This window comes from Vombatus ursinus, unplaced genomic scaffold, assembly GCF_900497805.2.
Source record: "Vombatus ursinus unplaced genomic scaffold, bare-nosed wombat genome assembly UNPS02014830.1, whole genome shotgun sequence".
In the NCBI taxonomy this organism is placed as follows: Eukaryota; Metazoa; Chordata; class Mammalia; order Diprotodontia; family Vombatidae; genus Vombatus; species Vombatus ursinus.
This window is the reverse complement of record NW_020954608.1, coordinates 22782415-22805318: the sequence shown is the minus strand read 5'-3', so window position 1 is coordinate 22805318 and position 22904 is coordinate 22782415. Positions and strand designations below refer to the sequence as shown.

The window sequence follows — 22904 nt, the reverse complement described above, 5'->3', positions numbered from 1 at the left end:
TTAGCTAAACTTTTATGGTTTTATGGTCCCACAGATGAATACCCAATTGGAAAACTTTAAAAATGCGTGTTATGTGTGCAATAACATAACTCATAACACATTGTATATTATATGTAACTAATTTTTAAAATTTGTATTATGTGGGCAGTGGACCATAATAGCTTATTGAAGTTGTTATGGTAGTTGATTTTTATAATGTCGATGTAGATTTACTTATTAAAATATAAGAAATTGCTTTTTTCCTGCTATGGATTACTATAGCAATAAAAATACGTTTTAATATTTTGGGATTTCCCCCCTAGTGTTTCTTTAACTAAGGAGAGAATTTTTATTTGTAGGATGGAAAACATTTTCTCTTGTGGAATTCACTTCAATGTATATTAAAAAAGTTTTGATCAAATAGTTCCCCTCTCCTTCTACCTCTCCTGCTCCATCTGCCAGCTCTAGAGACATTTCCTTAAAGATCCTATATAAAAGATCCTAACACTAAAATTCATGATGTGAAACTATCTTCATTGAAAATTATATAACACATGGGGGGGGAGAGTGCTGTGTTTTTTAAAAATCACACTTTACCTAATACAGTGCAACCCATTTAGATATTCCTCAGTTAAATATAAATTTCTAGTAATGAGTAATTAATAGATTCCTATTCTCATTTTTATACAAGATTTATATTTTATTTATACTTTTTAAAGTTTGCAAATAGTCATCAAAAGCTTCCCATTTTTACATGTCCACCTTACTTGCAGTGTGGAAAACATTTTTTTTTAATAATGACGCTGATTAATTTCCTGCTCCTAATCTACCCCAGAATTCCTGGGGAACCCAGTTGGGATTTTTGGTTGTCTGTTATCACTTTCTTCCATTTCTTTTCAAATAAACCAGAAGTAAATTTAAACTAAAGTAACTGAAAACATCAGTTTTGATAGTGTGAATATCTGAACTAAAAAAAAAAAAACAAAAAACACTGGTCTCTAGGAATATTTAGGTGAGTTGCTCACAGTGTCCCATTCAAAGCCAGTCCTATTTCAAACTCATGACCTCTTTGCAATGTACAACTTTGAATAGAAAATGAAATATATAGGACTTTGCTTTCCTTATACTCAAAGGGGAAAATTAAGTAGCCAGGACAAGAGAGGACACATCTTGGCAAAGAAAAAGGATAAGAAATTGGAGGAGTAACTTTCCTTTGTGTTGAAAGAAGTGTGTATTTTGAAGTTATGCACCCTTGCGTGCAGAACAATTAGACCTTTGGTTAAAATAGTCATGGGCTGCTGAATAATAAACAAGCCTTAGAAGTGTTGTAAAAAGGCCTCAAATGAAAAAAGTCTGTTCCTCCTCTTAGCATATCCAACACACTAGAGGATATGTTAGTCAAACTAAATTTACTGTTTTATTTTATTTTATTATATTTTTTTTCTTACAGAAAGAATGTGCTAATTTCATCAAGGTGCTTAAGGCTTATAACCAAACTCACTTGTATGCCTGTGGAACAGGGGCTTTTCATCCAATTTGCACCTACATTGAAATTGGACGCCATCCTGAGGTAAAGCTGTTTAAAAAAAAATCTTGTCCATGACCCTTTTCCTATTTAAATGACTTATTGCTAATTACTGCAGCTCATTTAGTTTCCAAATTGTTGCTCTGGGTGATCTGCCTCTAATTGAGATGTTGATATTATTTCTGATTTGTGAATGCTAATCAAATGAAGCCATCATCTACCAATAGCTTAAGAGCAGAAGGGAACAAAGAAAACTAACATTTGTTTTTACCCCAGAATAGTAAGTCAGTTTTCTTTTGTTTTGGTGGCCGATGCCAACAGGCTCTTTGTGTACTGTGGTCTCTTTTGTCTTTCATTGTGTCGGCCTCCCCTTCTAGTTCCTCCCTCAGACAGTACTAGTGTCTACCACCCCAGCTGTTTTCTTCTGCCTAGGGATTAAGACTAGATGCTACCCATGCACACATATTATACATGCTTCTCTGGTATCCCATTTTATCCAAATAGCTTTTTGTTTCGTTTTCTGCCTTTGCTTAGTACTGATTTTTATACCTTTATTTATTCTTCTAATTGTAAGGAAAGGAACCTGGCAAAATGAAGAGAGTACTAGATGTATAATCAGAAAGATGTGAATTCAATCCCACTTCAGCCACTCAAATCACTTTTAAGGGTGAACATCTGAATTTAGTCCCAAGTCTCTGAAAATGTTTCTGTGAGAATTTCAAAGTGACCTAATCAAAACCAATTTTATTTTAGACTCACAGCCTTTTTGCAATGGGCCACTTTGTAGAGAAGAGAGAAATATAGCATTTGACTTTCATTACTCCACAGGGGGAGTGGGGAGAACTCAAGTGGTAAATACAAGGAGAGTGTATGTTAACAAAGAAAAAAAAAAGGCTAGAGGTTAAAGGAGTAACTTTCCTTCATATTGAAAGAAGTGCTTCTGAGCAAGGCAGGTGATGCAGTAGTCCTAGCCGTGAAATTGGAAAAATCAAGTTCCAATCTGGACTCAGATACTTACTATGTGACCGTGTGATCACGGGTAGGTCACTGAACCTCTATCTACCTTAGTTTCCTCATCTTTAAATTTGAGATAATAATGGCATCCCTCAGTAGTGTTGTAAGGATCAAATGAAATATCTGTAAAACCCTTTGTAAATCTAAAAGGTTAAATTCTAGTTATTATTATTGCTTTTGTTGTCATTATCATTGTTATTATTATATCAGTTAACTCTGTGCCTCACTTTCCTCACCTGTGAAATCAAGGAGCTGATGGCCTCTTATATCTTTTCAATAATGCTGTTCCTTCTTAAAAGCTACATTTCACTCTTCTATAAATCTAGTATCCTATGATTTGATTTCTAAGTATTTGCTCGTTTTGTTACTTTCTAATGATAATTGAATGAAGAAAATTAGCTCAAATTCAGGGTAAAATTGAAATTGACCATCATTGAAAGTGTTATCTGACCAGAAGGGAATATTGCTGATGACAAAAGTAATTTACCAAATAGCATTTAACATTGTACTTCTTTTTTTTTTCAAAATGTCCCCCATCAATTGTTGGTCTCATATCCAAAAATAGGTAGAGAGCTTTCCAATCCGTATCTATTAATGCCCTTACACAGTAACTTCCTTCCAAACTAGAAGCAGGTATTGTCTGTTTGTTAAAAATTTCCAACTCAAATTTCCAATCTAAAAACAAACTTTTGAGGCATTGTCGCATAGTAGCATCTGTCTTAAGTGGTCCAAATACATGGCTTTGAGTTCTTACTTTGGCACGTAATGTCTAAGAGATCCAGCCTGAGCAAGTCACTTAAATTTTCAATGCTCTGCTATAGTAGTGATGGGAAGCTTCAGTTATCTAGACATCTGCTGAAGATCTTTCTGCCAAGAAGCAGAATTGCTAATAACTCTTTGGCTTGTCTAAATGACAATTTCATACTTCAAAAAGTGAAAGCCTATATGAGAAATTCTGCTCTGGATCAGATTCTCTCTAATAGGGAGAAACTAGTTGCTAGGGTGCAAATGATAGAAACACTGGGAGGTTCCTGGAGTTTGTGAGAGAAGAAAAGAAATTTGGGCAGAATTAGACATATGCCTTAAATTTTGGGAAAACAAATTTGAAAGGATATGGAGGATCCTATGCAATAAAATTCTACCAGAAAAGTTGGCCTCGAAGGGATGAACACTCCCAAGAACAAAATGCTGAAAGACACAGAGGGTAGGTTAGTGGGTAATATTTTCTCTCATTCTCTTTCTTATTCTCACTCTCTCGGTACCTTTAAAACTTTTTTCTAATGTACAGAAACTTTTAAGAATCAGAATGGAATAAATATAGCAGTTTTATTAATCCCTTGTTAAATCAAATGAGTGTATGTAGTGTGTGTGGTTGTCCCAAAAGTCTTAGTGCAGTTTTAAGCTCCGCTAATGGATATATATTTCCATTCTACATTTCTACATGTATGTCTTAACCAATAGTAAATTATGTAAATGTTCAATTTCTTTTTTATACATTGAAATGCTTATAAGGATTAAGTTCACAATTTTAAAAATAGTCTTGAAAATTAAAAAAAAAAAACTCTTTCAATGCTCAGGGTGACTCTTGAAGACCACCTTGTAGAGCAACTTGCTTGGCTAGAAGGAATTTCATCACTGGGATTCCCTCTACCATTGAAATCCCAGGTGTAGTTAAAACAACAATAATAACTGAAATATAATTTAGATATTGCTAACTTCTTGGTTAACCACACCTCTAGACCAATTTATTATTCTTATCTTAAAATAAATAACAATGTGGCTTTATTCCTTTCAGTACTAAAGGAGGTGGCTATTTCTTCCTGTTTGATTCACCTTGGTAATGATGGTCTTATATTTAGGCTGCAAGTCTTTTTTTTTTTTCAATTTGAGAATTTAGGAAGTATTTACCTCTCTCCATTGCTGGCTTCCCTGAGTCAATACCCAAGTACTTGGTTCCAGAGAAGAATGACTATCATAACTTCCCAAGGATGTAGATTCAAATTAAAACTCTTGTAGTAACCATTGTGAAGCTTGTATCTCAGAATATTATAATGAGAATAGTATAGAGCTCTGAATTCCTGAGTAACACTTTTGGTTACCTGATTTATAATTTTATTCCTTTCAGACTAATTTTCTCATTTATAAAGTAAGTCTAGAAAAATACTCTACAAAACAAACTATAGAGGCTGCCAATAAATAAATTCCTTACCTTGCCCTTTGCCTCAGTGGGTGTCACTCTGTTGCTTAGGAAATGGAGAAAAAGTCAGGTTTTTATTTTGTTTTTAACAGTAGTTGTAGCTAGCATTTATAAGGGCTATTCCAAAAGTCTTGGTGTATTTCAGGCTACTAAAGCTTAAAATTGCACTAATACTTTTGGGTCACCGTATACTTTTTTTGTGGGTTTTTTTTAAGGTGTTCCTCACAACTCTGTGAGTTATGTGCTGTTATACCCATCTTGCTTGTGAGGAAACTGAGACAAAGACAGGTCAAGTGACTTGTTCAGGGCCACAAAGTAAGTGTATGAGGCAGGATTCAAATTTGGTCTTCATTATTCCAAGTCCTATACTCTTTTCACTGGGAAAGCTCATAGGTTTTAGGATGCATGTATTAAAAAAAAATAAATGATTTGTGGATTGATTAAAAATTTGAGATCCACAGATCAATTGGGAAAAATTCATTATATTGCTGTTTTTTTCATCTTACATTAAAAAAACTAAATATTTTAGTTATTCCCCAGTGATAAGACTTGAGTTCTTTGATTGAAATCTACAGACATCTCTGAGTGAGCCTACTTTTAAATTTTACAACCTTTAATCCCTCTGTTGATGATGTTTTGGTCCTAGGTCTCTAATTAATGTCTGTTTAAGTCATTAAAGCCAGTAATGCCAGAGTGTCTCTATCCTTTCCTGGTAATCCATTCCATTATGACCTTAAACCAGGAAAAAAAATGTTGATTTAATACTTATTTATCCTTTGATTCTCAGTCCTTTGCCTTCCTGATCAGAGAAAAATGGACACTTTTGGGAAAAAAAATATAGACTTTTTCTGTCCCAAGTGAGTCTGCTTTTACCTCCACCCCCACACACTGTCTGCACTGTAAATACTAAGAGGATTATGAAGCTTAAAATATAATGGCTTGCACAAACAAATCCAACACAAGTAAGATTAAAAGGAAAACATAACTGAGGAAAATATCTTTGTAGCAAGTTTCTCTGATAAAGGTCTCATTTCCAAGATATATAAGGAACTTTTCATATTTATAAAAAAAAAAAGACATTCCCCAATTGACGAATATATCAGGATATGAATAAGTTATTCTCAAGGGAAGAAACCCAAGTTATCTATAGCCCTATGGAAAAAAAAGTGTTTTAAATCACTAACAATGAGCGAAATATAAATGGAAGAAGGTTGTATCTCACACTCATCGGAATGACAAAGCTACCAAGAAAGGAAAATGGCAAATGTTGGAAGGGGCTGCATGGCCATTATAGGAATTTGTTTTGCTTGACTATATTTATATGATATAAGGGTCGGTCGTTCCTTCCTTCCTCCCTCCCTCCTTCTCTCCTTTCTACTATGCATTTATAATATATATATATATATATATATATATATATATATATTTTGTCAAACTATGAAGCTACCATCCAAAATAAAAGTACTTGTCATATCGTATCTGTAATATTCTCTGCTGATTTCCTTGTTGCCAACCTATGTCCCTCCCATTCATCACTGCCATAATAATCTTCCTGAAACTTATCTGTAATAAATTCATTTCCCAGTTCAGCAACTAACAATTTCCCTTTGTTGCTAACTGCTTCAAATCCAAACTCTTCTAGTTTACTCTCAAAGTTAGCCATTATCAAATTCCTGGCCTCTAGAGAATAGGATGGGACCTAACAGTGCTGGGTGATTAAAAACCAATTAATTGGACCTTAGGGAAAGAATCCTTCTAGAGAAAGTGGGTGTGGTCAAAATCTTCATCCCAGAAAATAAACAGTATGTTGTACAAAATCAAACCAGAGGTTACAGGGTGATCAAATCAGAAACTATCAGAATAAAAAAGAAATATTGAATCAAAACTATCAGAAGATGAAAAAACAATTCAGATCTTTGGTCTAAAACTAAGTTAGCTGACATTGAGGCAGCCTGGCATGATGGACAGAGAGCTGAGCCAGGAAAGTCTGGATTCAAGTTTGCTTATAATATACTGGCTGTGTGATCCTTGGCTAATACTTAACCTCTCAGTGTCCTAGGTAAAACTCTTAACAATAAAAATTGTAGAACCTTTTGACATTCTCCATTGGCAGCAAGAGTTTCTTCTCAAAGAATTCTCTGTATATTACATAGGACAGTAATAGGCTTTGGTGAGATGTAGTTGGACTCATATAACCTTTCTATGACTTAATATACTATATTGACAGTCCAGTAGCTGTTTCTTTCTTGCTCCTCAGAAACAATAACTGAAGGAGTCCTAAACACCTGCCTCATCTCATTAAATTCTGGGCTTATTTAGCCATTTACAATAGTTGCCTGAGATACAAATAATATAGACTTCTCGTCTAGCTGCACATCATCATCTAAATAATTTCCGTTTTTCTTATTTAAAAAAGTGTTGTTAAAGCAATCTCTTTTGCGTTATTGTGAATTTTTATAAAAAGTGATTTATAATGTGTTGGATCTTGACATTTTCCATTCAGTTATGCCAGATTCCCAAACATTCCCAGTTTACAGTGCCCTTAATATGAATATTTTTTTCATGATACCCATAGGTGTCAAGACATACCTAACAGTTCCATTTGTTAAGTAGTTAGTCCCAAATCACTTAATAAGTATTTATGTCCTGACAACTTAATAGCCATTAAAAATAATACCTACATATTATAAGAAAAAAATAACATTTTAATTTCATTCTTAAATAACACAATTACTCGCTAAAGGGTTTTTGTACTATTAGGAATTGTATACTTCTCCATACTTGGAATCAAATTGGACACCTCCAGCATTACTTCCTCTTTCACCTTGATTTTCATATGATACTTTTTATCACAGCAACTGCACAGAAATGTTATCACAAATGAGAAAGTTTGAGAAGTTATTAGAGTAGCACAAAAACATATCTCAAACATTTGAGAATGTCACTGATAGAAATGTGTAGCAAGATCTAATGTTGAAATTGTGAGCTACTTCAAACTATTCATTCATCCAGTCCAAGTATTGCTGTGTTTCCCTTGAAAATTTCAAATATACTATGGCACCCCTGGGAGTTCACTGTGGCTATGGTGCATAATTTGGGAGCTGTGGATTTATGCTATTTAAAGTCAAAATAAAGAAACAGAAGAACATGGGATGGAGAAAATGAAAGAGAAAACAAAGGCTATGCATTTTATAATACTTCAGAGCATAGCATTTCTCATGAATCTGGAGTAGAATCACTGACTGAAAGCTGGAAAGGACAGCAAAGATCATCCATTCCAATTCCTTCATGATGAAATTGAGGACCAGATGATTTAAGGACAATAAATGAAATCATAATGGCAGAGTAAGAGTTGGAACCCAGCTTCTTTGACTCCAAACAATACCCTTTTCATGGTACTATATATCACCTTGACTTTACAAGATATTTTTCAACATTGCAAGTTTTCTAGTCTATAATATCATATGTTTTATGCTATTTTTCCTTTTAGCTAAAATACTTGATACATGTTTCCTTTTATTTTTCCTTGTTGCTGTTAAAGATTACCTAGTTATGAGATACAGCATTTGTACATAGAGTGCTTGGTGATTGTTTTTATTATTCTACTAGAAAGCAAGAGTCATTTTCCTTTTCATTATTGTTGTGATTTTTATGAATATTTTGAATGCATAAAACAGAAGTCTCTGTTCTCCTTCAACATTCTTTGTTCTGGTGGAAGTAATCTCTCTTGATCATGTGTAGCTGTTTTATATTGTCTTTCGAGGATCTGTAAAGCTCAATTATTAAAGAATCACCTTGTGGATTTGACATTCAGGATGGCAAATTGCCACAAAAATAAAGACATTATTGTTGAAGTGAATAAGGGTACTGTTCATCATTTAAGAACAGGCTTTGCATCTTGTAGGGAAAATTAACAGACCTTTTGAGTAATGACTTAACAGTCTGGACATGATTTCCTCCTATAAAAATGTCTTTTAATTTTTAAAACATACCTCATCTTAATGATCTCTGACAAGGTATGGGCACTCTGATTTTGTTTTGCATTTTTTTAAACAGACATATATATATATGTATTTTAATTCTAAAATCTATTCTTGGCATTAGAGATTCTCTCCTGACCACACACAGTATGTCATTGCTTTCTGTATTAAATAGATTTTTGGTTTCCTGAGATTCGTTTGGGAATTGGTAGACATATTAATTAAATCCAGCTCTGTTAAGATGGGTGTCAATCAATTCTTGGGTATCTGCCAAGAGTATTTGAATATATATTATATCTAGCTAGCGATGAGGTCATTTGCTTCATGAGAGTGAATATTTATCATAAAACTCTCACAAACTTAATAGAAGAAAAAAATTTACATAAAAGATGATTCAGGACTAAAGTTACAGAAAAGCTTGGTTTTGAGTTTAAGGTCTCAGCTTCCCTGCCATTCAGATGGCAAGTATGTTCATCCTTCAGAGGCTGAATAATCCCAAATGGCTTATGATGTAAGACATCCCCCCTCAAATTTACATCTGTTAAAAAACAAAGTCTTTAGTAGGAGCATGAGTTTTTTGAAGGAAGTCTCTGGACGTTTTCTCAGATTCCAAGTGGGCTTCTTCTCTGTAGAGGACCGGAAATCTGAAGCAAAGACAGACACAGATGAAAGCTGTAAAACATTAGTACTGTAAATTCCATCATAATGTCATGTTCAAGCCATGGTAGACTGGTGAAATATTAGAATATATGTACTGAGGCTTAGTGGATATCTCTGTGACCACATTTCTTCTTAACAACAAAAGTGACATAGAAAGTCATTTTGATTCTTCCTTTCTCTCAATTTCTTGTACATGGTATTTAATCTTCAAATTAATGTTCTTGAATAAAAGTCTAAAAACAAACCTATAGGCAAACTTTGCACAGCAACCACCTTCAGTGAAATGTTTCCCTAACCATATTTGTTAAGGATATCCAAGCTCTAGCTAAGTCTGTGCCTTCTAGGTTGATGAGAGTTTATGCCCTACATAGATGTTGAAGGGGGAAAAATGTTCCATTTGCCTTTTTTTTGTGAATCAAGTTGAGAGGAAGGATGAAAATGAATTCTCCCTATGCAGTGTGATCTCAAAATATTCCTCAACTCCTTTATACTTATTTAGAAATCTTCTCATCATTCAAAATTAGCTCAGGTGTCACCTTCTCCATGAATTTTTTCTCTAATTACTCTAGTCAGAGGTAATATCTATCTTAAAATTTTTTCCCAATGCTTTACATTTTGTTTACCGTGGGTATTGCCCACTGAGGAGGTCACAGCCCCTTTCTAGCCTCTTAACTTGCATTTACCCTCTCTCTTTGACTAGATTGTAAGTTTCTTGAGGGCAAGGACCTAGTCTTTGTTTTAGAATTCCTAGTTCTGCATAGTTTATTCGCTCCCTTAATGTTTATTTCATTGAATTGTATCATTTAGGGATGTAGGACAGTATCTAAAGAGACAAATTAACACTGAAAATAGCCATTAGTTTCTAAAACTGTGACCTTTTACCCACATCTACAAAAAGCTTCATAATTATTAATTTGATCAACTTAATTGAAGTTTAACTTGCATGTGTATGTATGTGTATACATATTATTGCTATATAATATATAAATATATAACTGCTGTATTACACATATATGTATATGTATATATGTGTGTGCATGTGTGTTTGTGTGTGTATATATAGAGAGAGAGAGAGAAAGGGAGAGAGAGAGAGAGATTACTGCTCAGCTGTATAGTTTGTGTTAGAAAATATTTATATAGACCTACTTCCTCACTCGAGGAATGAAGAAACTGAGGACCAGAATTATGAAGCAGGTATTATATTGCCTTTTGAAAGCCATATTCATTCCTGTTTCATTCAGCCTCATCTCTAACGCCCTCAAAATTATATGCAAGGGTACTGGGGTGAGAGCTGAGAAAAATTATTAAGTAGGAAAAGTTTAGGTACCCTTCCACTTCTTACACTGATGTGCTTTGTTCTTCTTGCACAGATTCCCTGATTGTCTTGGCTGCTCTGAACCCCATCTAGACTCAATCTTTCTCACCTATACCCCATTCTGTAGAAGCTGATCTCACTTTTAATAAAAAAAAAAGCTTGTTTAATTCTTTTAGGACCTTGTATTCTACCAATAGATGAGAATTTAATCAGAAAAATACTAATGAACTACATAGTCATCATATTATCTTTCCCATATAATATAATGCATTAATCTAATGTAAGCATGACTTTCCATAGGTCTTTAAGGAGTAATTTTGATAGTGTGCATTTCATATATGTTGATGGACATATGAACAATAATTTTTGCAGAGATAGATGACAGCTGCCTTTAAGCATTTGAAGGATTGTCAGATGGGATGAGAACTTGTTAGACTTGTTCTCATTTTCCCCAGGGAGCAGAAGTAGGTATGATTAGTGGAGGTTACAAAGAGGCAATTTAAGCCTTGCTATAAAGAGGAACTTCCTAATAATGAGAGTTTTTCAAAAGTGCAGTGTGAAAGTAATGGTTCCCCTCTCATTGTAGTTCTTGAAGAGGCTAAATGGGAAGATTCTTGTACAGTTGTGGATTGGACTAGATTGATTCTGAGGTTCCTTCCAACTCTGGGATTCTGTAAATTATTGCCATCTTTATAAACATAGACATCATGCCAAAAGGTCGATCTTCCCCATCTTTTCCCTCCATTGAGCAGGAAGTATAAAGGGGAATTATACATATTTGGTCCAAATCATACAGTATATTTAACAAATGCGGAATGGCCTATCCCTCCATTATCCATTTTTTATTTTTTGAATCAGATGCATGATTTCATCACTGTAGAGGATTCCCTGTTAGAAAAACCTCTTCACTAATACAAATGGGTGACTACTGTGCAATTGTATAGCTTTAGAGAGTTGCCTAGACATTGAGAAGAGTTATGTGACTGACCAGAGTCACAGGGCTTGTATATCGCAGAGGGAGGACCTAAACCTGAGTCATCACAAAGCTGAGGCCAGATCTCTATCAATTCTGTCATGGTACCTTTCATACTCCTTTTTCTAAAGCTCTAAAATTATTCTTTTCAATACAGTGTTAAGAATATTTGTCAAATTCTTAGACATGGGACTCAATGTGGTAGGGTTGAGGAAATGAATTTAATTAAAAAACACTATATGAGTATAAATCATACATACAATATAGGTGTATGTACTTGTAGATTTACTTTGTATATACTCACATACATATATTTTGTATGTACTGACACAAATGTATATATGTGAAAGTCTATATGAATTATCTATTTATCCCCTTTCATATTTTTTCATCTCCTAAGTGATGTATATCTATATTTATATTTAGTACATATAGATAGCTATATATGCAGTATATATAGTATATGCATATATATCTAGTATATGTGAGTATGTGTATGTAAAAAATATATGTGTATGCATACATACAAAACAAATGTAAACAGTATGTGTATATATATATACACACATAAGTATGTGTAGTATATACAAAGTAAATATATATAGCATATACAAAGTAAATATAGCAAATATACAAAGTAAATATATATTTAGTATTTATATGCATAAATAAATAGAGTATATACAAAGTAAAGATAAAGATAGATATTACCTAACAGCTGAAAAAATGTGAAAGGGAAAGTAGGCACTGTAATATCCCCTTACCCCACATAAGAAGAAATATTTCAGCCCAGTATTTTATTTTTGACTTCTTTGTCCTGTATAGCTGAGATACAAACACCATAATTAAGAGATTAGCATGCTTCCCCCTCCACCCCCTCTTTGGTTACTGTGAAAAGTTTTTTTCTCACAGTGTTTTGCAACTCCTCATTCCTGTTAGAACCAATAATAAGTTTGAGAGATAAAAATGGTAACATTGGTTTTTAGTGTTTTTTTTTTCCTAATTTTATCACACCTAGTTCTCTTATCACCAACAAAATGATCACTTACTCAGGACAAGGAATGTTCTTTTGACATAATGAAGTAATTTACTTAAGTTTGTAGTGCTTTCAGTCACGCAGAAAAGAGTATTTTACCTACACATTTTATTTTCTTCTAATTGAATACATTTCCACTCATAATTCAAAACAAAACAAAACAAAACTTTAACAAATGTAAGAACTGAGCTAAGCTCAGTGTGAAATAATTAAATATTCCCATCCAGTAGCCTATGAATGACCAGATACTAAGTGGAAATACTGAGAAAATTCTAGTCTTTAACAGCAATAACTAGCAGCAGAGCTAAGCTAATACAAAATAATGAAGTAGGTCAACTTTGGTGCCTCATCCCACTTTGCTGTGAACTCCTTCCCCCAAAGCTAGGCCTCCATTGCCATGACCCTCTCTGTGTCTTTACTTTCCCTCTTTCATGATTATTTTAAGAATATAAAAAATAAAATAAAATAAATAAAGTTTACTAAATTCACTTCCCCTGTTTTGCAGATGAGGAAAATTAAGGTACAGAGAGCATTTAAATGAAATGGCCAAGGTAATACAACTAGTAAGGAGCTGAAGCAGAATTTTACTTTTTAGACCCAAATGATTTAGATGCCAGTGATGTACAAATGTGAGTGAGGAGTTGGTGCACTTTGAGAAGTAAGAGAGAGACTGGGAGAGGTGCCAAAAAGCTGAAGATGGAAAGAAATCTTCTAATTTTCAAAATAGAGAGAACGGAATTCCAGAAATTATATGCTTCAGGCCGTGATTCCCACCTCATGTAAAATTGCTGAACAAATTATTTGATAAACTTCCTGAGTACTTACCAAAAAGGAGTTGGTGGTGACTACAAGCTAGAATAGGTCCATGGAGAACAAACTAAATTAATTTTAGTTTTTCAGTCACTTAATATTTATAGACTAGAATTTTTATTTATAAGAGGAAATGTGCCATTATGGATAACATTCTGCTCTTTAAATCAGGATCTTGCCATTGATATTTACTACCCATCCAAACTTAGCCATAGCCTTAAATCTCTCTCTCTTTTTTTTTTTCCTTGCCTCAAGGAGATCCCAAAGACTTATCTACTAAGAAGTAGTTGGGTTTTTATCTGAATTGCTAAAGGGATTTTCTAACTGAAGGAATCAAAGATCATTCACGTATTTGCAACTCCACATTGTATAAACAAACTAGTTTCTGTGGCTAGATTTGGAGTCAGGAATATCTGGGTTCAAATTTCACCTCTGATATTTAATTACTAGTTGTATGGCCTTGGGCAAGTCTCTTACCTTCTTTCAAGTAGCTTGTTAAGATGATAAGTTAGAGATGGTTACAATCTTCATAAATGGAAGAAGTTTTTAAACCAACAGAAACACAGATTTGTGATGTATTTATGTAAATGAATTGGGTTTTATTTTATTAAACATGAAATAGGGAAAAGTTTTCTAGATTATAATAAAGTTGGATGGATTCATAGCTGGTTAAACAATGTACTAAAAGAGTGTTTGATAAAAGTTGCATTTCAATCTGGAAGATACCCAGTGGCATCCTACCAAGTTCTGTCATTGGACCCATCCTATTCACATTTTTGTCACCAACTTGGATGAAGACATAGAATGCATGTTTATCAAATCCATGTATTGTGTAAAGCTGGAAGGAATGCCTAATGACTTGGATGATAGAATTATTATTTTTTTTTAAATCTCAGTGGGCTAGAATATTGTGATAAAATTAACAGGATGAATTTTAATTGGAAAAAACTTTTATTTCAGCAAACCATTACCTGGCATTACATTTAATTGAATTTGACCCGCTGGTCCCTTATGATCTTCAAACCTCACAAAACACCTTGTCATTGTTTTTTTTTAATTATGTATTATTGAGTATTAGAGCAATATTTATATTTTCAACATTAGACTGTAAGATCCATTCACATTGATGCACTGTTACTTGACCTGTGAATGGGTATAAGCCATTGTCAAATTTGAAATTATACACAAAATGTTATAAAACAGTTCATGCCTTTTTATCTAGCTGTACTACTGCTAGGCCTATAACCAAAAGAGATAAAAGGAAGAGGAAGAGGTTTTTTATGTAAAAAAATATGTATAGTAATTCTTTTTTTGTGATGGCAAAAACCTCTGGAAACTAAAGGATTGTCCATCAATTGAAGAATGGCTAAATAAATTGTGGTATATGCACGTGAATGTAGTAGAGGACTATTGTACAGTAAGAAATGAGGAAATAGGGGCAGCTCGGTGGTGCAGTGGATAGAGCACCGGCCCTGGATTCAGGAGGACCTGAGTTCAAATCCGGCCTCAGACACATAACACTTACTAACTGTGTGACCCTGGACAAGTCATTTAACCCCATTGCCTAGCCAAAAGAAACAAAACAAACAAACAAAAAAAAAATAAAAACAAAAGAAATGAGGAAATAGATTATTTCAAAGAGATAAGGAAAGACATGTATGAACAAATTCAGAATGAAGTAAATGGAACCAGAAAAATAATTTATATTATAAAAATGAGCAATTGTGAGAACTTTTCTAAATCCACAAAGAATGATTAATAACAACTCAAAAAAAATAAAGTTTTGAAAGCTGTAAGAACACTGATCAATACAATAACCATTTGCAACTATGCTCTCTATTACAGAGAAGTGATGGGTTTAAGGGTAAAAAATACATACACACATGTTCATATATGAAAGGCACTTCTTTAAGTGTTGGCTTTTTGTTCCACATATGCATTATCACTTAACATTTCCTATCTGTGTTAATTAATTAATATTCTTCACTGAGTTTTTCTAACATTCTTGAATCTCACAGGAGTGTGTGTATATGTGCGTGTGTGTTTGTAAAGAGAGACAGACAGAGAAAAAGAGATGGGGGGAGGGGGAGGAGGAGAGAAATATTCATTTTCCTTTTCCTCTTTCACTGTGCTTAATGTGAAGAAACTAGAAATTGTATAAATATTCACAGCGAAACATGGATTGGGAGTGAAACAAAGTTCTCTGAAAGATCTGATTATACAAAACTGAGGTGGTCATATCATCTCCAATCCCCAAAGAAATGCATGTACTTATGTAATGATTTAGGTAACTATTCTCTGCAGCACAGATGATGAGTTAGAGATAGTTGCAATCTTACATGACTTAATTTCTCCTCCTGAGTCCACAAATAACCTGGGTTTATGGTATCTATAGAACAATAAGCTATCATATATAACTTGTTAATGTTAGTTTGTCCCCATGTGTTTACAAATATTATCTATTTTCCTTATACTTTAGAAACCTCAAAGAATTTGTCTATACAAAATAAGTACCTGCTTACTGCTTTAAAAATGAAAGGCTGAAGAATGAGTGAATGAATGAAAGAAAAGACATTTATTAATCACTTTCCATGTGCAGAGCACTGTACTAAATGCTAGGATACAAAAGGAAAGCACAAAAATTACCAAAGAATATGAACCTAAAAAGCTAATTTCAAATAAATTAATGTAACTCTTATAAAATTTGGATTAAATTAATGTTATCTGAAGTTATGGGCCTAGTAATGAACTTATAATATGATTGTCACCTAAGGACCAGCCTAGGAAAGTCTGGAGAGTTACTATGGTCAAATTACCTTGGTCACAAGATAATGAATTTTTCATCAACAGCAGCCCTCAAAGACTATCTGCAAAATTGTACTGCATTCCAGGTCGCCACCAGTTGTCTGGATTTTAGTCCTGTCACTGAACTTCCATGACTCTGAATGAGAGAATGAGGCTACTGAATTTGAGCAATTCTGCCTCGCTTAAATCCAATTCATGTGCAAGTCAGAGGATCACTCGTGATATCATTGGTCCTCTTCGAAATCCAAGGATGAGCAGGAACAACAACAGGGCTTGTGACCAGTGTTGGTGGAAGAAGTGCACACACTGGAGTATATAGAGTATATGTTCAGAGAGCACTAGGACCTCTGGTGTGAGGGCTTGTGAAGACTTTATCAGGGCTGCTCATCTACCTCTGGTGTTTACCTTCTTCCACCTTTCACCTGTGCCTCCAAGAAGCTGTAAAATATGCAGTGGCCTCATCCTGTAAACCATCTCAGCAGATGGGCTAAATCAGGTTAAGGGTAACTGACAGACCTTAAACATGTTGGTGAGTTAGGGGGATATCTACCACAAGTATGGTAAGACTTTCCTTGGTAGAACGGGTGGATGAGGAAAATTTGTTCCAGTGGCCATGACGGTGGCTGAAGTAGGTGCTGTGGAATGCTTAGAGCTTGGTCAGGCATTGAACACACCATGTTCATCCACCGCATCCTGGGAACCGGTCATCTTGACTTTTGTCTTGCCACTGGATTTTGATGACTTAGAAAGTGAAGCTGATGATTTTGCACAACTCTGCCTCATTTAAATCCAATTGACTTGTGAGTCAAGAAATCACTTGTGATATCATTGGTCCTCTTTGAAAACAAAGGATGAACAACAACATTAATACTGATGAAATCATGAAGAAGTATCAACATAAGCAGCTATGTGATGTGATGGCTAAAGTTCTGCCTTGGATTCAGGTAGACATTAATGCAAATTTTGTTAACTGTTTGACCCTGGGCAAGTCATTAAACCTCAGTAAACTTCAGTGTCCTCATCTTTAAAATGGAGTTCATAATAATAGCATCTACCACCCAGGGTTGTATGAGGACAAAATGGATAATATTTGTAAAAGCACTTTCTTAACCTTAAATCAATATATAAGTATTAGTTATTATTAGTACTATTACAATTATTATTAGTGGGGTTATCACACTTTTTTTTCTATACTCAAATAGTGCCACACTTTTTCATTGTAGTCATACAAACATTTAATTACAAAAACCTTTCTACACTTCCTCTACAATATTATGCTCTGATTCTTTAAGGTTATTTTGAATGTTGTATTCCTTTAAATATATATTTTTAAAATCAGGAATAGTTAACTATTTTTGTGTCTTATACCCTTTTGGTAGTCTGTTGAAGCCCTTGGGTAACTTTTTTTTTTTTGCAAGGCAATTGGGGAGATTAAGTGACTTGCCCATAGTCCACACTGCTAGTAAGCGTTATGTGTCTGAGACCGGATTTAACCTCAGGCCATCCTGACTCCAGGGCCAGTGCTTTATCCACTGTGCCACCTAGCTGCCCCCCAAAACTTCTTAGAATAATATTTTTAACTGTGTAAGACATAATGTACAGGACTACAAAGGAAACCAGTTATACTGAAGTATTGTATGTGTGTGTCCATATATGTGTGTATATACACATATGTATTTATTTATTTTGAAGTTCACAAACCCCATCTAAAGAATCTCTGCTCTAAATATATTAAAAAGTGTGAATTTCTAGGGGAAAATGCATTAATTGTTTCATTAGTGGCAAGCATCTTAGTAGCAAAGAATGGATCGTCCACAAATAGACAGGTGACATTACTGTGTAGTTAGTAAAACTCCTTTCAAAAATATGTCTAGAGCATCCTCAACTGAAATATGCAATGGCTTGAAGGGGGAGAAATCATGAGATGTTAGACATGCTTAGATGTGCTGGAAAGCTAGAAAGCAGCTGGCATATACTAATACTGAAGGCAGAACTTTTTTTTTTCCTATTTAATTCTCTGACTTGATTCAAAGAAAGTTCAAAGACGCATTCGCCTTCATTTCCCTCCAGCCTTATAGAGTCAATGTGGTTGCTACTTCTTTGCCATCAGAAATATTTTCCACAATATTCCTAACATCCAAAAAACAATAGGTAACAGGAATTGGGAATGAGTCCAGCCTTGCTTACTTAGAATGAGGATTCATGACATAAGCAATAACAGAGCAGAAATGCTGTGTCTGAATTAGATGATTTATAAATATAAAAGACAACATTTTAAGATTCTTGAACCATCAACTCAAAGTCATTTTAGTCAGTGCTTTTCAAAACATACCTAAATTAGTCCACAAAATTGGATATTGCAAGGACTGAAAGCATATAATTCTACAATTTATCAAGAACATATTTTAAAATGATAGAATCTTTATTCTAGGTATATTAGTTATAATTATATCCATTGTATATAATAAGGATATTTCCACTTGTAAAAGAGGTTAGAATTGAACGTCTTTGACAAAGATGTGCATTTCACTTAAATTTAATTATCTAGTTATACACTTTTACAAATTGCAGCTGGGACAAATATATTTGGAAAAATGTATTTATGCCAAGGGTCATGCTTTAATCATTGCCTAGAAAATTGAACATCATAGGCTTTCAGCTGTCATTTAGCACATTCAATTCTATCTTTGCATATTTCACTATTATACTTTAGTAATTTGGAATCTATTTATGTCTAAGTGACAGAAATAAAAGTCAGTAATTATGTCTGAGTACGGCTTTGAAATTCATAATTTGTACATTTACATGCAGGAAATGAAATCAAGTTTTGAATTGTCAGAAATCAAAACAGAGCATCTGGCTAGTTTCCATTTTTATTTTATTTTTATTTTCCAGTCTGTCATTCTAATTCAATTGTGGATATTTGGTCATTGGAAGCAGCCTTAAGAATTGCTGAGTGGTTCAGAAAGAAGGTTTAATAGGATCTCAGATTAATTTCCAGTTCTGCCACTGATCCATTCTGTGACATTCACTACCACTGCAGGAACATTAAACAGGTCACCTCAGATTTTCCATGCTTTGAAATTTCTTCCTATGATAATAATTGCCAATCACATCAGAACTACATATGTGTATACATGTGTATGTGCATTGAAGACACTGGGTTAGTAATGAAGTCCATGAAGAATTTGTTTCAACAAATTGTTTCACCAGGAATTATTATAGCATTATAGAGAGTCTTAAAGTCTTGTCCTTGTGATTGAATGAACTAAGAAACATATTTCTGTTTTCAGTGTAGTTGAGGTTACAATCCAAGGATCAGGATTCCTTTAGGAGTATTTAAAGGTGTTTAACATTTCGTTTTTAATCACATAAGATATTTGGCTTACATTCAGTAAATTACTGTTATCACAATTTAACTTTGCATAAGACCTAGGAAGGAAGAAATCTGGATTTGAGTCTTTTTCCTATTTATAAACTTGCCTTCATATTTTATGCTAAATTAGATAGTGTATTAGAATTAAAGGTTCTTACAAATATTTAACTTCCTGTCTTTCTGCATTGTTGGTAGGGAAATGTTATATATGTATACATATATGTATATGTACACACATGCAAACATAACCACACATATGCATGTGTATGCACACATATACATATGTCCAAACACATAACTAATGTACATATGCATAGACATATACAAACTTAGAATTTTATAAAGCATCTTCTAATTGGTTTTATTTTTATTCTCATTTAAGCACTGGATTATAAATGAATTCAATACTTAATCAAAAGTTTCTCTGAATTTAGTGTTATAATCATATGGTCATTGTTTTTTCTTATGGTGAGATGATTTATTATATTGATTAATTCTCTAATACAAACCATCTTTGCATTCTCTTCATAAATCCTACTTGCTCATAATACTGAATTTTTTCTTGCAAGAAATACTCTATTGTGTTTGCAGGTAGTTTAGTAGTTTTCCATCAATATTCATAGTGCTATTGGTCTATAGTTTTCTTTCTAGATTAAACTAACTGCTTGATCGAGAGGTGCTAGTTGCTCAGTAGAAAGAGTGCTGGACCTGGAGTCAGGAAGACTCTTCCTCATGAGTTCAAATCTGATCTCAGATACTTACTAGCTGTGTGACCCTGGGCAAGTCATCCTATCTGCCTTGGTTCCTTATCTTCAAAATGAGCTAGAGAAGGAAATGGCAAACTACTTCAGTATCTTTGCAAGAGAACCCCAAATGGGGTCATGAAGAGTCAATCATGACTGAAAAATGACTGAACAACTGAACTGCTTGATATGAGGATATAGAAGCAATTGAGTCAAGTATCGTATTTCTCTATGTTCTGAAACAGATATCTAGTAACTTCCTTGATTAATTTTGCCTTTGTTCTGCTTTCCACTTTTTCATTTCAAATTTTGGTGTTTGAGATTTTCTCTCTTTAAAGATTATTTTGGCTAATTGTCCATTAATTTTATTAGGCTTTTCAAAAATCAGGCCTCAGATTTCTTATTTCATTTGTTTCTTCTTCTCAATTATATTGACTGACAGCTAATCTAAATGGTTTTCATTTTTTCTCTTCTACGTGAGTTTAGCTTATTTCTTTTTAAAGTTTTTAACAATACAGACTCAGTATGTTAATCTTCTGTGTGTCCATTTTATTGATATTAGCATTGTGGATTTTCTGTTGAGTATTCCTTTCGTTCCATTCTACAATTCTTATGTGTCATATTTGTATTGCCATTATCTTTGAGAGAAAAGCTTTTTTTTTACTTTAATTTCCCTTTTCCACTAGTAATTCTTTATTTTTATTTTTTTCTGTATAGGTTTGTATATTTTATAATTTTATCACTCTTTAATACCATTTGTGACACAATGATCTCTACGTCAGTGTGTAGAGTCCATGCTATTATACATTTGTCTCTACATTTAATGTGACCTAGTATGTAAATGATTTTTGCATGATTTCCATGAATTTGGGGAAAAGCTGTATTCTTTCTTCTTCCCACTGTGTTCTTGACACATAATTTTTCGACCTAAAATTGTGTAAAATATAATGCTCTATCATCTTTTTCTTATTTATGTAAAAAAAGTCCATGAGATGTTTAAATCTTCCCATTTTAAAATTTATTTCTATCAAGTTCTTCTTTCATGTATTATTCTCCAGAATTCTTAGATGCATATATTTTTGAATTACTTTCTTGATTTGTATGGAAATTCTTTCATGAACTTACTTATTCCTATCAATGATTTCTGGTTTCAATTCAACTTTGAAATGATCACTGCCATTCCATCTTTTTAGGATTTGGCAGTAGCATGATAAATTTTAGACAAACCTTTCATTTTGATTTTGTTGAGATTAAATATATTTACTCTAAGTAGAGCACTATTGGATTATAGTTTTTAATCCAGTCTATGACTTTTTTGGTTTCACAGGGAATGGGGGAGGGGTGCAGCTCTAAGGTTAATCCTTTGCATTTCAGAGTTCTGAGGTCAATCCCCATGCATTTCATAGTACAGTTGGTTGTTTTGTCTCTCCTTCAACCATTCTATCTAAGCAGCACATTCTTACTATTTCAATTAAATTCAGTAAATATTTATTAAGCGGTAGGTAAGTGCAAGGCACTGTAAACACTAGGGTTACAAGTAATAACAATAAAGACTCCCCTCCCTCGAAGAGCTTACAATTCAGTACAACCTGACATTTTTGTTAAACTTCTCTAACCAAAACCTTTTTCTCGTTCCTCATCTTTCTCATGCTTTTGGCTTTTCATACTGCTGATATTCCCCTCTCCTTAGATCTTCTCTTCTCCATGGGTGTTTTTAGTTTGGTTTGCTGATATTGCTTCTTCCCGGGTCTTTTCCTACCTGTCTGATCATTTCTTCTCACCCCAATGTTGTGTTTTGGATCCTTTTCTCAACTCACTCTATGTTTGTCTTTTGGTGATTTTTCAGATTCCTCGTGTCTTTTCAAGTGCCTCTCAGACATCCAGCCCTCATTCGACTTCTGAGCTACAATCCCATGCCACCAAATGCTGGTTTGGCATTACCATCTCATTGTCACACGTTTTCACAAATATAAGCTGTCAGTAACACCACTCATTTTCTTCTCTCTCTTGCCACACACAAAACCCACATCTTTTTTCCTACCTTCCCTATTTCTATTTTGGTCGCCACCTTTGTTCTAGTCAATCAGGTTCACAATGTGAGACTCTTCACTCTTCCTTACCTCCCCTACCAATCAGTTTTTAAGTCCACTTATTTCTACTTGCATGAAGTCTCTAGCATCCATCGATGATGGTGATAGTTAGCATTGCTATAATGCTTTAAGGTTTGTACTGTATTTTGCAAATATTATCTCATTTCATCCTCACAACCCTGGGAAATGGGTACTGTTATTATCTCCATTTTACAGTCAAGGAAACTGAGGCAAACAGAGGTTAAGTGATTTGCCCAGGGCTCTAAATACTGTGCCACCTAGCTGTCTTCTCCTAATTCCAGTACCTCCCATTTCTAATTTGTGCTTCATATAGAGCCAAGATTCATATTCATAAAGAGTAGACTTAACTATGTCACTCCTTTGCTTGAGAAATGCTAATA

At 33.9% G+C, this 22904-nt stretch overlaps 1 protein-coding gene across 3 annotated transcripts in view; it reads left to right on the top strand.

Annotated features, from left to right (window-relative positions):
- Positions 1-22904, top strand: part of SEMA3A (semaphorin 3A) — a 596670-nt gene that overhangs the window by 419195 nt on the left and 154571 nt on the right. For all 3 annotated transcript variants that reach the window (XM_027838692.1, XM_027838693.1, XM_027838691.1), the window contains one exon: positions 1430-1549. In XM_027838692.1, coding sequence (XP_027694493.1) covers positions 1430-1549 — 120 coding nt within the window. The remainder of the gene's footprint in view (positions 1-1429; positions 1550-22904) is intronic.